The sequence below is a fragment of the Camellia sinensis genome, chromosome 1, assembly GCF_055761805.1.
Source record: "Camellia sinensis isolate YWXY chromosome 1, ASM5576180v1, whole genome shotgun sequence".
In the NCBI taxonomy this organism is placed as follows: Eukaryota; Viridiplantae; Streptophyta; class Magnoliopsida; order Ericales; family Theaceae; genus Camellia; species Camellia sinensis.
In genome coordinates, this window is record NC_138961.1 from 198,239,144 (window position 1) to 198,254,467 (window position 15,324).

At 32.0% G+C, this 15,324-nt stretch overlaps 1 protein-coding gene across 9 annotated transcripts; it reads left to right on the forward strand.

The window, feature by feature from the left end:
• Positions 1–4,888: 4,888 nt before the first annotated feature.
• Positions 4,889–13,095, forward strand: LOC145801176 (beta carbonic anhydrase 5, chloroplastic-like). Of its 9 annotated transcripts, none has more exons than XM_082891700.1 (16): positions 4,892–5,274; positions 6,075–6,202; positions 6,587–6,634; positions 6,724–7,864; positions 7,970–8,115; positions 8,571–8,713; positions 9,010–9,065; positions 9,944–10,105; positions 10,190–10,238; positions 10,376–10,489; positions 11,080–11,162; positions 11,300–11,331; positions 11,462–11,535; positions 11,638–11,828; positions 12,029–12,288; positions 12,583–13,095. In XM_082891700.1, the coding sequence occupies exons 6-13, from the start codon at positions 8,624–8,626 to the stop codon at positions 11,488–11,490; spliced, it is 615 nt and encodes a 204-aa protein (XP_082747826.1). In that variant the 5' UTR covers positions 4,892–5,274; positions 6,075–6,202; positions 6,587–6,634; positions 6,724–7,864; positions 7,970–8,115; positions 8,571–8,623; the 3' UTR covers positions 11,491–11,535; positions 11,638–11,828; positions 12,029–12,288; positions 12,583–13,095. The 9 variants fall into 9 exon arrangements, with proteins under 9 accessions (XP_082747839.1, XP_082747816.1, XP_082747826.1 ...); XM_082891705.1 differs by having other exon boundaries at positions 4,892–5,065; positions 5,200–5,274; positions 6,587–7,864; XM_082891686.1 differs by having other exon boundaries at positions 6,587–7,864.
• Positions 13,096–15,324: the final 2,229 nt, after the last annotated feature.

The window sequence follows — 15,324 nt, forward strand, 5'->3', positions numbered from 1 at the left end:
TTCGGGCTCTGAATTTCAAGCTACCGATCTTTTTTCGTTACAATTATTTACATATTATAGAGACTTGTCTTCTCAATGTTTTTCGTTTTAATTTTTTTTTAAGGGATTGTCATTCTCTATGGCCCTGTTTGGTAGAGCTGTGGGAAAGTGCTTATAGCTTATGTCTAAACAGCTTATAGCTTATAACTATGAACATAAGCTGATTTCTGACTTATAAATTAAGCATCTCCTGCCCCACTCAAAGAAAAAGCTGATTTCTGACTTCCAAAAAACTATAAACTATAAACTGTAAGCTAAACCAAACACATCAAAATAGCTTAAATTAAGCTGAAAGCTGAAATAAGCAGTTGTTAAGCTGCACCAAACAGACACTATATATGAAACATAGAATCAAAATATAATATTAAAAAAAATAGACAAAGATAATAATATTTTTTTTTTGTTATAACTATTGTTAATTACAAGTCTAAGTTTCTAAAAAATAAAATAAGATATTAGCTAATTACTTAATCACATTCATTGAGAAAGACATTACACAAAATTTTAAAATCCATTTTATCGTAGACATTTTTAATGACATGAACTAATGTTGAACATAACAATTCAAGATGCCTCACTTTAATATGTAGATTGTTTTATGGGACAGACTTCTTTTTAGTCTGAGATCGGATTGGAGCATGCTAGGGCCAACAACGAGTTCTGTTTTGATTATCCGAACCATTCAGTGTGTAGAACTCGTTGAGTACTTTATCCTTGTAAAAAATCATATTGATCGGATATCGATAGCTACTTGATCGGATCGGATTTCTGTCAACGGTAAATATAATTTTCAAAATAAATTATTGAAAAAAATATGATCCGATCAAGTAGTTATCGATATCCAATTAATGTGATTTTTTATATGAATAGAGTACTCGACGAACTCTACATATTCAACGTTTGGATTATCGAAATAAGATTTGTGATGAGCCTCACAAGCTCAACAGCACTGTCCAGTCCATAAAGTGAATTGGAGACAAGCCTGTCCCTTGTTTTATAGTTGTTATTTTTTGTAACTAAATATGGATATAAAAAAAAGGCAGTGGCTTTGGTCCAGTCCAAGATCGGACTGGACCGTGCTGTTGGGCCCGTGGGGGCCACCACGGGTCCCGTTTTGATAATCCGAACCGTTCAATGTATAGAACTCGTCGAGTACTATATGCTTGTAAAAAATCACGTTGATCAGATATCGATAGCTATGTGAACAAAACAGTTTTTTATCAACCGTTAATTTTTTCACCGTCCATTTTTTTTTATACAAAACTGATTTGATCACATAGCTATTGATATTCGATCAACGTGATTTTTTACAGGCATGTAGTACTCGACGAGTTCTACACATTGAACGGTTCAGATTATCAAAACGGGCCCAAAAAATAGGCTCCATGGGCCAAACTGGACGGGTCCAGTCTTGATCTCAACTTGAGACAAGCTGGACCCTAAAAAAAAATACTATTTTTTATATATTTTTATCTTATTTTCACTTTTAAATTAATAAAAATTGGTATTATAGTTTATATTTTCTTTTTAAAAAATTTATTAATATATATATATACGTTCGCCCACTACATAAAAATCCTGGGTCCGTTTCTTAATTTATGTAAAAATAGGATTTTTTCTTTCTTCTTTTAGTTTTCAAATGTATGTTGCAAAGAAACTTCTTACAAACTTACCTTCTACGAAAATTGAAAAAATATAATAGCTTGGCACAGAGCTGTGATGCAGCTGCAATTGAATTGATACATTGTCCTTTCCTAGTTGTGGTTTCCATTGCATTAAGTCTTTAATCAAAAAGAAAAGGAGAAAAGAAAAAAGTTAAAGAATTCTACTATTGTTTCCTTATTAGATAAATCAGCTTATATGAGTAAATATTAGATGGAATAGTGATATTATGTGACACTATTACTAACCAATGAAAAATTTTACATTGTAGTAATACGGACTGAATGGTTAAATTAGAGAAAAATAAAGAATATCTACCTATAATTTCATTTATCATTTTCTTTTGATAATGTCATTATCGTTCAATATTTAATCCAAGAGTAGAGAGAAGTAGGATTACAAATAATAGCACAGATAACAAATTGCCTTTGAAGAGATCAGTACGGCTTTTGTCCTACCTAATTTCATTTATAATCACTTGTTTCTGAGTACCTGTACCATCTAAGAAATAGCTCCACTCCAATCTGCAAGGGTAGTCCAGGGACAAAGGGGTTGGACCTAGGATGAATTGCAAACTCAAACTTTCCAAGTTGGACTTTTACTGGTATCTTTGTGAGTTTTACCAATATATACATAATCAAAATTTTAAATATCTATAACTATCACACCATATAAATTTTAAAATGGATTTCTGGAATTGAAATGAAGAACGGTCACTCAAAGCATGAACGTCCTGGTTGTGATCTATGAATCACGGATACATCTTATTAAATTTGTAGAAAAATCTGTGAAAGAAAAAACAAATGCAAAGAGAAAAGACAAGAAAAAGAAAAAAAGAACTTGAAGCTACTCTTTCCTTATCAACGGTTAGAAAAATAAAAAGAAAATGAATAAATATATTTGTCAAAACATCCATTAGTTTATTTAGTCACATATAAAAAATAGTACAAGTAACTTTATTTCTCTTTCATTTCTTTTTCTCTTAGACAAATCCAACATCAACATTAGCATTAGAGAATGTTCCCTTTCACATTTCATTTCTACTTGAAAACCTAGTGGTGCATTGGTCCATTACATAGCTTTCTTTTATGTAGTATTGTCTTGAAAAGTAGCTTGCTCAACACCGCTTATAAATGGGTGGTGCAATTGTCTTCTTATCATCAAGGAAAAAGTTGCCAACTAGCTTTGTTTTGTTTCTTTTACACAAGTTGGTTAAAGAATCATATCTCTCAACGCTTGCCCTAAATTGATGTTTGGTGTGGGTATGGATCGAATTGGATTGAACTTAAATTAGAAAAAATAAAGAAATTTTGCATCTAACATGGCCGGACCCTGATATTGGGTTAAAAATTCTATCTAAAGCTTGATTTTTAAATTATATTATAATCTCAAGTCTGTTCAACAACTCATAAATTTAGTAGAAAATAATATTTATAAAATAAAAAATAATAATTGATAACTTTGTGGTGAAGTTGACACAAACATTTGCTTTTATTGATTATATTTTAGGGCAAATTCCACTAACAGTCCCTATAGTTTGGAGTTTGTGTCACTTTGGTCCCTGAGTTTTTAATTGTGACAAATTTGACCCTGAATTTTTGAATCTTGTTTCAAATAAGGACAATTGAAATATCATTGCTTAATTTCAAGGGCAAAATCGTCTATTTGATAAAATATAAACTAAATTTGACAAAAATAAATGTCAAAAAATATTTTTGAATTTTTAAAAATTATTTCTACCCATTAAAAATAAAATTATGTAAAATTGATAAATCTTTTAAACATTTATTTATTTATTTTTACCAAATTAATTTTTATGATATGTGTGGATGATGGCCATGTAATGAGTGGTTATTTTTATTTTCATTAAATTAGTTTCTATTTTTTCAAAAGTCAAATGTGGCGACAATTTTGATATAATTATTAAACCAGTACATTAAATTAAAAAAATCCAAAACCAAAAATATTTTATATATTAAATATATAGATTACACGTTAAAATCTTAACAACCATCCATTACATGATCATCATCCAAACACATAATAAAAATTAATTTAGTAAAATAAATAAATAAATGTCTAAAAGATTTATCAATTTCACATAATTTTATCTTTGGTGTGTAGAAATAATTTTTATTAATTTAAAAATATTTTTTGGTATTTATTTTTGTCAAATTTAGTTTATATTTTATCAAATTGACGATTTTACCCTTGAAATTAAGCAATGATATTTCAATTGTCCTTATTTGAAACAAGATTCAAAATTCAAGATCAAATGTGTTACAATTGAAAAGTCAGGGACCAAAGTAACACGAGCCCCAAACTATAAGGACTATTAGCGTAATTTGCCCTATATTTTAAGTTCAAAACTTGGTAGATATATTTTCCCTCTTAAATATAATTTCTTTACTTAGAAAATAAATAAATAAATAAATAAATCACATATATACATTTATATAATATATAAAATATATTAATAACGAGGTCATTATGGGTTCAATGACTATTTTTAAGCCTGATCGATTAAATAAACGAACTTCAAGTTTAGTTTTACCAAACCCAATGAACTTAATATAATTTCAAACCTTTAAACCTATCATGTTAAAACAAAAGAATCCAGATGGTTTTTAATTGAAAATTTTCCCACTAGTTTTGCAAGCAAACAGACTTTAAAAAGCCAAGGGCCGTGCCAACAATGGCAACTGTTAGATGCACAAATTCAAAACACGAAACTATTACTACAACATATAAGAGTTTTAAATAAATATTTGATCTCTAAAAGTGAAAATTTTGTTGTAAAAGACATTTAGACACTAATTTCTATCGTCACGAGGATAGTCGCTAAAAAGTCGTTTCGAAAAGTAAAAAATAAGGCTTTTAGGGACAAAATTTTAAAAATGTCACTTAGAAATGGACTTTTAAGGACAAAATAATTTAGTCTCAAAATAGTTTATTTTTTGAGATAAAAAATTTGGTCTCAAATGATAATAATTCATCACTAAGAATATTGGTATTTAACGGCGTTTATTTAACGACGTTTAAAAAAATGCCTCTGTTTTTAACATTTAACGGCGTTTTTAGAAACGTCGCATTTTTTATTTAATAATACGACACCATTTTTATATCAGAAGTCGTTTTAAAAACGCCTTCGAATGTGTTTTTTTATTTTTTATTTTTGTAACATATGAGAAGATAAAGTAGCGTATTCACTCTCTCTGAGTCTCCCTCTTTCTGACTAAACCTTGATTTCACTCTCTCTCTCTCTCTCTCTCTCTCTTTTCTTCAATCTCCTTCGTATTTGTAGAACCGCAGCTGAACCCCTTTGTATTTGCAGATCGATTCATGTATTCGTAAATCGATTCAAGTATTATTCACTCTCAGTCTTGCTCTCTCTCCCTCTAAACCCTTGATTTCACTCTCTCTCGCTTCAAACCCCTTCGTTTTAGAGACAACCCTTCATATTTGTAGAATCGTTGCTGAACCCCTTCGTATTTGCAGATCGATTCAAGTATTCATAGATCGATTCAAGCCTCTTCTCTAGTTCGTGTTCGCGTTCGCAGCTCTTTCTTCATTGTAAGTGTTGATCAGTCTCATCTCTATCTTCTTACTGACGGAATCATTTGATTCAAGTATGCTAGGTTTCATCTACTTTATCATTCTTAGATCAGATTGAAGATCTATTGATTCGATTCAAGTATGGTAGGTTTCGATTGAAGATCATAATGTGTATTGTAGATGTTAAAATTGAACACAAAATACATACATACATATATATGAATAGATTGACAAATTTTTAACCATTTACTAACTAGCCTCACTTTTTTTTTTTTTTTAAAATCAATCATCCGTTTCTTATATTATATGCTAACAGGGGATGCATGTTGCTAGTTAGGTTGGCTGCACAAATCTTGTTTCTTATCAGAGCCCACACTTATTGTTAAATCACACAACACAACATGATGTTCTCTCATTCCCTCACCTGTCTTTTTTAGTCATCCTTTGTCCTTGACAAGCCTTCATACTGGTGCAATTATTGGTCTTCACTACATATAGCAAAAAACTGTGAATCAACTTTTCTCTTTCTCCATGTGTGTGTGTATGTACATACATTTATTTTCTGTTATTGATGTCCACTTTTTGAATTTCTTTCTCTCAGATTTTTTCTAGTGCTTGATCTTGTAATCTTTTGGCACAAAACTATTATTTTATACATGGGTAGTAGAAGAAAAGAATTATTTGGAATATGGAAAAGAACATTCATATGGCAATGGTAGAACATTCATAGAATTCCTCTTCATGTGTTCTTTTGCTTTGTAATGATTTTAGGCACTTTGGTTCTAATACAATGGCTTGGGTTCTTTGAATATGTGTAGTTTGTGTGGTGCTATGGAGATTTGGTTGGAAAGGAATTCTAGAATGTTTGAGAGAAAACCAGATAATGTCAGGGCTTTGTAGGATAGAATTTGTTGTTTGGCTTCCCTTCGGGCTTCTTTGCTCCTAGGTCAATGTCTTCTAATTTCAAGGGCATACCCTTATTTTTTATTAGTAGAGTTTGGACAGCTGTGTGTGATATGTAATTTTCTTTTATTAGTAGAGATTGGACAGCTGTGTGTGATATCTCTCTTTTCCTTTTATTGTAATTAATTTTCCTTTATTGCCAATAAGAGTATCTTGGAAAAATTCTTTAAAGTCTGATATATATATATATATATACACTACCCCCATGGAACATCTGTAGAAAGGCCATAAAAATAAGAGGCTTTGCTTATAAGTTATATCGTTTAGGCAGTGGTAAAATTAGTGGTAAGCTAGCAACATTGCCACTGATGAAAACTTGTCAATAATTTTCTTGGTAGAATTCTTACATTTTCCTTTGTAATCTCAGTAAATGGACCTATCAAATGGACCTATCATGAACCGGCAGCCAACCTCGGTTAGAAACCTCACCCCTGCAATTGTCAAAGTTGTAAGACTCATAACTTCTTTATTTATTTATTTTTTGCTTGCTGCAAAAAAATAAAGGTGGTTTGCAAACTATACCCAATTGACTGAAGTTTACAACAAATACAAAAAAAAAGGTATGGAATCTTTCAATCACTCCATTTTTTTGGGGGCTTTTGCTTTTTGTCTCTAAAAGTATATAATAAGCATAGGAATTATTAAGCATAAAAAATAAGCAGAAAACATAATTATGTGGTTTACCTTCTTTACCCACCAAATTGACTGTACTACCAAAATATCCAAACAAAATAACACTACCTACAAACCACAACTTAATAGATATGATACCAAGGCATAACCCTTTAACTTGCTTTTTTAATAGAAATTTCCATTTGGAGTTGGTTTGCAATTTTGACATAGCTAGCGGTTTGTGGTTTACCTAATTACTGTTTTTGGTGAAATAAAAAGGGGGGGGGGGGGGTGTGCTCGCTCTCATTCCATACCACTATATATATATTCTCTACAATTGTGAATTAGAGTGAAAGTCTTTCTAAAAAGTACCTAATTACCTATAAAAACAATAAGTTGGTCATTTTCACTTATGGTTCTTTGGGGTTGACTTTTAATGACATTTGATCATGGTCATATGCTTAGATTCTAAACTAGTGTCTAATTTGAGCAAGATGAGACATCTGGATCTAAGTTATAATAATTTTGACGAGGATGCCTTCAAGATTTTGGGTGCTCTCCCATCTCTTAAGTTTCTATCCTTAGTGTCCAATAGCATGGAAGGACCACTTTCTAACCAAGGTATGTGTATTTTTTATTTCTCAAATTCATGCTGCATAAGTTAATTTTTTTAGCTCCATTTGAGTGTTGAGAAGACTTAAAATAGTTGGAAAAATGAAGTCTTACTGCTAGCAATTTGTGCAAAATTATAGTTCTTTGTCAAATATATCTTTCTGGAATCTATTACTGCCATCAATGGCGTCATTGTCCTTAAATTTTTTTAACATTACATTTTCATTTGAAATTGAGCTACTAATTGAGGTGCCCATAGAATATCGTTCACCACATCAAATTATATTTATCTCTATTTTCTTTATCTCAATCTAATTAACGAGTCTCTTCACTTGGGTTACAGAATTGACTTATAATCTTAGCAATTTGGAGGTCCTCCTCCTCAGAGGAAATCTGCTCAATGGAACACTACCAATGGAAGGCAAGAATTTTGTTATTTAAATTGTCTTAGGATCACCCTACAATCTTGATTGTATTTTGTTGAGTTCTCTTGGCTCTATTTTACCTTTATCATATGTTTTGGTAGGTTTGACATCCTTCCGCCATCTTCAGATCTTAGATTTGAGTGAGAATAATTTCTTTGCAAGTATTCTCCATCCATAGGAGCATTATCTTCTCTGAAAGCTCTATCTCTGGCTTAAAATAATCTTAGTGGTTCTTTACCAATTCAAGGTAAAAATTCTATTCGTTAAGGTTATCTATTATAAACTAAAAGGCCAACAAAATAGAAATTCAAAGGCCAACAAAAATTCTATTGCTTCCTTTCTGTTTTTATTTATTTATTTATTTGGTTCTTGCAAATAAATAAACTAGAATTGAAGAAAACTATGAACTAGCATCATCTTTATGTTTTCAAGAGTTAGCTGGTGTTTGATAAAATTGAAAGTTGAAAACTAAAAGTTGAGGAAAATTCTAATATTCACTCCTTTAAAAAATGTGTATCATATGAACCCCTAATTATGCTATTTTTTCTTTAGTTATGTTATTTTCTTCTTTAGTTATGAACAATTTTCTTCACATGCCAGGATTTTCCCCTTTAAATCCACATATATGTGTTTCTCAGTGTTTTTATGTATATATTTTTGTTTGAAGGGTTATTGAGAGTATGGTGTTTTGAATTGCTGTAGTTCCTCAACTTTATGGGGAGATCCTAGAAGAGAATGGTATTGACTTGGCTGAAATGAAGATTTTGAGGGGGGAAATGGAGGAGCTTGGGATTGATAGCAATATCTGTAAACCAGGGCAGTACAACCACTTAAGTTGCCCAATGGTATGCTTTGTTTGTTCCAAAATTTGTTCCTAGAAGCTATATTGTGTTTGTTTTATCTGAAACCTATGTAATATATGCTGCTACACTTATGTAGTTGTGTTTATTTGATTGTTTGAATTGACAATCTTGTTATATATTAGGAATTATTTAAGTAGTATTTAACCAATTAGTTAAAAGTACATTAAACATGGTGTGTTATATATTTGTTTATTTAACCTGAAGAGAAGTGGGTTAGATCATTCTTTTTTCTTCCAGTATAAATGTTTATTTATGTTTTGCTTTTCTTTTTACTGTAGTGCAAAGGTGGGGATTCAGAGGGGAAGAGCTTATTCATTTTCATCACTGCAAATGGGTAAATTGTCCATATTTCTTTTATTTATTTATTTATGAGTTAACGATGATCGGATTAGATTTATGGTTAGGTTTTACATCTGATTTGAATTCATCATTGCTTGATTGTAATTAGTCGATCGGATTTATGTAGTCTTGAAATCATCTTTGGATTTGTTAATTGCTGCATATGAATAAATAGATAAATGCTTGTTTCTGTTTTAGCTACATTCGCTTTCATGTTATTTTGTGTGGACAAAACAAAATCTTGGAAGCATAGAACATAGAATCTGTAGATGTATCTGCGTATTTTTTGCCTAAAACAGTGTATCTTCTTTAACATCAATTGCTTTGTTAGTTCGCAATCTTTATTTCTTTCTTATTTGGAAGGATCTTCTATGTGTTAGAAGCTGTGTGTTAAATTGATATTTTCTCCTCTTTTTTGGTGGATAAGATTCACTTTTTGTCACTGTCAGGGCTTCTGATGTTGTATGTTTTTTATTTTTTGGTTCAGTTTTAGTAATTTATTTGTTTTTCCCCGTTTTGTTGTCTTTTTCTTTTTTGTATTGGGATGTGATTTGTATGATATGGAAACAATTCTCTTGTAAAAGTATTTGTGCTTCATAGGTTATACTGGAGGAGCTTAATGCTATGTTTCTTCTTTGTTGTGTTAACTCTTACATAATAAGCTTCTAATTTTATTGTCTGATTATTGATTTATAGGAAAGTCATTCTTTTTAAGATTATAGGCTACCATGCAACCTCAGGATTGAGCCCAAGAGATAAGAATGTATTTGATTTAATTTAAAACATATGCACTATGTATTTTGCCGATACTAAACATGGTAACATGTTTTGTATCCTGTTCTTAATTTCTACCTTCCATGATTGAATTCACAGGAGCAATCCTGTTTTGAGGTTGAAGGCCTCGTTGGAACCACCAGGGCTGACTCAGGGGCTCACAAATAGCAAACAAGAGAGCATAATAGGAACTCAAAATGGGTCTGATCTGTTCAATGAAATGAAACATTGGTTTCTGAGTTTCAAAAGCCAGAAATTCCTGTAAGCAAGCTTATAATTCTGACATCTTGTTGTTTAGCTTCACAGAAAATTGAGTTTCCCTGATGTGATGTTTTCTTTGAACAGGGAGAACTTGGAATGCTATGAAAATCTTGCCAAGAGTCAAGAATCAAAGGTATGATGGGTTTTTTAGGGTTAACTTTTTTTTAGTCCATGATATATTTTAGAGCCATCTGGGGATTACATTGGCAATTTACCTCAATTTTGTGCTGAACTGGTTAAGATTTTCTTAACTGACGCTTGCAAGAACAGTTCATGGTCATTGCTTGTGCAGACTCTAGGGTTTGTCCCTCCTACATCCTAGGATTTCAACCCGGAGAAGCCTTTGTAGTCCGCAATGTGGCAAATTTGGTGCCCCCATTTGAGGTACCATATACATTGCATTTGTGTTTTCTTGGCTTTATTTTAGTACTACTAGTTCTTCATTTATTGTAAGCATAAATGTGGGAGAACGGAAATATATGGTTGTGATAAGTGTATTAGAAGCAAAATTCTGAATAGGCCTATGCTATTTTATCTTCTGATGCAGAATGGACCAACAGAAACAAATGCTTATGTTCATCATGTGTCATTCAAAAATCTGAAAGAATTTGACATCATGTGTCATTGAAAAAAAAAAAAAGAGATAAAGTAAGAATAAGTTTGGAGAAAGGGAATTTTCAGCAAAAGTATAGCAATTAGTAACCAATTATGAAGCTTATGTTCTCATTCTGGAGTTGCTTACATTGGACTATGATATAGTTGCAATAATGAATAATCTGGAATTGTTGATTCATGATTAAAAAATGTGTCTCTGTGTTTCATGACTAAGTCACTAATACCGTACACAAATATATTAGATGACTGGAATTGCTGTAATTGACCTCTTGATATCAATGTGTCAAACAAATTGGCCACTCTATTTGGCAACAAACTTTGATGGGAAAACATTTTGGTAAATATAAAGTTTTCTACAGGTTGAAAATATACTAGTCATTGGCCACAGCTGCTGTGGAGGTATTCGTGCCCTTATGAGCATGCAAGATGATGTAAATTCAAGGTTTGGCCAATTCCAATCTTTTCTATTTTTCATCTCTCTCTCACTCTTACACATGCGCGCAAGTAAGCAAGCAAGTGCACATTCCACTGAAGAGGTGTGCTTTCATATTTCTCATTCATTTCATCTATGCTTTCCAGGAAGCCCATCAAATATTATAGGCCTTATTTTGGTAAGCATATGGTGGAACCTGTAACAACCTGTTTGTTTGTGTTCATATTTTTTATTCATTTTTGTTTTTTTGTGTTCTAAGAGAAAAAACAACGGAAATTAACTATTATGACATTTTCTATGATGGTTAGGTAAAAAATTTAATCAAATGCCGCGCTGAAGACGAAACACCAATCAGAATTCTTACCATCAGGAGAATTCCTAGGTATGAAATTTTATAAATGTATTTTGGTCTTGAATTTGCAAGCAATGCCATAAATATTTTCATTTTTTCTTATTTTTTTGTGCGTGATTTTATCTGTGAAAGGGTGGAGGATAGTTTACCACTGTATGATATATTGAACCAATTCCAAAAAGGGCACAGCCACATGGCTGCTGTTGTGAAGAACAAGCACAATGTTAAGGACACTGCAGGAAATGCAACAGACAAAAATGACATGATCATGATAAACATCAATTCAAACTCATCAATATTACAAAAACAAGCAGAGGGAAAAGGTAATTTCTTTCAATATTTTAGGTGCTTTACATTACAATCCAAAATTCCATTCACCTGATCATGTGACTGACATTGCATTGCGTACAAATTTCCTAGATTTTGGATATATTCAGTCCATTTATTAAAATAAAGTCCAATGGAACACAAGGAAACTTGTCGTTATATGTTGGTCATTGCTATTTCCTTTTACAATATATAGGAATTGAGATCAAGCAACAAAAGAGTATTTCTACACATGCACCACCATCTGTGACTTCCAGCGACACTACTGAGAGTCAGAGTCCAACATTACAGTACATAGCGGAGCGATGCAGTGACAGTTGGAACCTGCAACCAAAGAAAGGAGGTGAACAAGGAGATGCAAATAAAACAAAGAAAGTTTTGGAATCACTTCCAGATCAAGAGGAAGAAGTCATTGGTATCATTACTATGGAAGATGTTTTAGAGGAACTCTTACAGGTTAGTAATATATATAACTAATTAACTAGTATTAATAAATACTATGATGTACTTCATGCAAATCTTATTTTGTGTTCCATTATAGTTAATTAATATTGCTACTTTAGATATAACTTATAGAAGTTAATTCTTTCCAAGAACACAAAACTAGCTTCAATATGAACGCTTTTCTTCCATATAGTTGATAGGAAATTTCGTATATGTAAAAAACAAAAATGTGAAGATAAGTTCTATTTAATAATTAATTGTCAATTATTTTCTTGTCTCCACATTGAATATTTTCACATGTGGCAGCTATACTTACTCGGGAGAAGCAAGTGAAGAGTTTGATAGGGATGATAATACTTTGACACTCATAAAACCATCTCCTATGCCTTCAAAGGATATTCGAAGACCACTTGAAGTCGAATCAGTACATGGTGGAAACAACGGGTTATCGAACGGTGATTTGGAAGAAGACAAGACAGAATAATTTGAAACCCAACTTTGTTTGATTGTGAGAAGCTATGTAACTCCGAATGATCATCATGATGGATATGAAGTTGTTACATGTAGAATTTATGTGAGAGGAGAGGGAAAAAGCCATTGGAGGGAATATGATGAAGTTTTTTTTATTTGTTCTTGTTCTTATACTTTTTTCCCCCCTCTAATTCTTTTTATCTTGTTTAATTGAATTATAGCGTACTGTATGGTTCCAAATGTATCATCTGTTGCATATAGTTTAGGCTCATCTTTGGATATAATTGGAAGATAAGTGGTATTTTTAATATTATAAGCCATATTAGTGTGCTTTCTATTCCTTTTTAATTTTTTTGGGCAAATTACACTTCTAGACCATTTTGATTTTAATTGATGTATTTAAAGTCTGAATTGTTTCTATTCTTAGGTATGTAATGCATTGTTTTTTATTTTTAATTTTGTTTTCAAGCTTAGTTTATTTATTTTTTTAATAAACCTTAATTATTAGTTCTTAATAATTGTTGACAGGTATTTTTTTTGTTCAACCATATAAAATTAACAAAATCTAAAAATTAAAAAAAAAGGCTATGGCGGCGTTTAAAAAACGTCACTATATCCCATCCCAACGGTAAGATTTTTAAAATGTATAAATGTCTATGACGGCGTTTTAAAAAACGTCACTAAATGTCAGAGTGACGTCACAGTACACTTAGGTAGGACATTTGGCGGCGCTTTTAAAAACACCGCCTATACTAATATAACGACGTTTTTTAAACGCCATAAAGTTATAGCGACGGCCGCGTCATCGGCGTTTGGTGCTAAACGTCACAAAAAGAATTAGCGACGTTTTGAGTACTTTTAGCGGTGTTTTTTAAACACCGCTAAAAGTGAATTTTCCAGCAGTGTAATATCTAATTTTTGTTACTAAAGATATAATAACAATACTTTTTGTAACAAAATTATTTGGTCCTTAAAAAATAATTTTATCTCTAAATTTTGATCTCTAAAACCTTAATTTTTTTTGTAGTGTATGTATCTACACAAAAGTATATAAATAGTCTATAGACCGCACATGTAACATTTTGGCCACTAATCTTATTTCCTCTCAAGATTCACAGTGAAGAAATTGAAAAGTTGAATCAATTTTCACTTATATCTTCCATTGAGGAATTCGTACATCTTTATACAAGAAGTTCAAGGAACTAAATCTTATGTCAAAGCCTACAATTAATGTATTGCCTTGCTTATGTATTAACAAATATAGAATAAAACAGAATGACTATCTTGACTATACACAATCCTATAATTATCAAAGATTGCTGCAATCAAGTCATTTGATTGTGCTTTCCTTACATTCCCTCTCAAGTTGGAGTGTATGTTAATAACACCCAACTTGCCAAGTAAAGCCTCATATTGCGATGAGCTCAATGCTTTGGTGAATAAGTCAGTTGGCTGATGAAGTGTCCGAATATGAGCAGTTTGAATCATGCCTTCATGGAGTTTCTCATGGATTAAGTAACAATCAATGTCAATGTGTGTTGTTCGTTCATGGAAGACTAGATTCAAAGCAATATGAAGATCTGCTTGATCGTCACAGTATAGTGTGACAGGTTGTGGATGTTTGATCTTTAAATCATTAAGGACATACTTTAGCCAAGTAATCTCACAACAAGTTGCTGCCATGGAGCGGTACTCTGCTTCGGCAGTTGATCGAGCCATCGCGGATTGTTTCTTGGTTTTCCAAGAAATAAGTGAGTGACCAAGCAGTATGCAGTAACCAGTTATTGATCTTCTAGTGTCCTGGCAACGTGCCTAATCTGCATCATAGTAAGCCTTCAATTGGATTGGACTTGAGGCGGAGAGAAAAATTCCTTGGCTTGGTTTTTGTTTGAGATATCTTAGGACTATGGGCGGCATCGAGATGTGGCACTTGTGGTTTATCCATGAATTGACTTAAGACATGCACTGCATATACTAGATCTGGTCATGTAATGGTTAAGGATATGAAGCGACCAACAAGTCTCTGATATGAGGAAGGATCCTTTAAATGTTCTCCATTTGATTGATTAAGAGTCAAATTTTGTTCCATAGGAAATTTTGCAGGTTTGGCTCCTAGAAAACCAGAATCTTCAAGTATTTCAAGAGCATACTTTCTTTGTGAAAGTGAAATTCCCTTGGCTGATCGTGCTACTTCTATTCCTAAGAAATATTTTAATTGACCAAGATCTTTGAGTTTGAATTGTTTACTCAAAAATTGTTTAGCTTCTTGAATTTGTTGCAAGTTGTTTCTTGCCAATATGGCATCATCAAAATAAATGAGAGCTGTTGTGAAACAATTATCTTGGGTCGGACGAAAGAATAGTTTGACTTAAACTGTTTATAACTAGCATCATTAAGAGCTGATGATAACTTCAGGAACCATTGTCTTGAGGCTTGTTTCAACCCATACAAAGATTTGTGAAGCTTGTATACCCGAGTCTCTCCCTTTCGGCCGAAACTAGGAGGTAAAGACATGTAGAAATCTTCATCAAGATCCCCATGTAAGAAGGCGTTATTAACGTCAAGTTGATGAAAATG

Bases quoted from the DNA above. Each gene is read 5' to 3' on its own strand.
- LOC145801176 (XM_082891690.1), top strand. From the start codon at position 8,624: ATGAAGATTTTGAGGGGGGAAATGGAGGAGCTTGGGATTGATAGCAAT. The intron at 8,714-9,009 runs GTATGCTTTGTT...TTTTTACTGTAG, and splicing joins ACCACTTAAGTTGCCCAATG to TGCAAAGGTGGGGATTCAGA. The intron at 10,106-10,189 runs GTAAGCAAGCTT...TTCTTTGAACAG, and splicing joins TTCAAAAGCCAGAAATTCCT to GGAGAACTTGGAATGCTATG.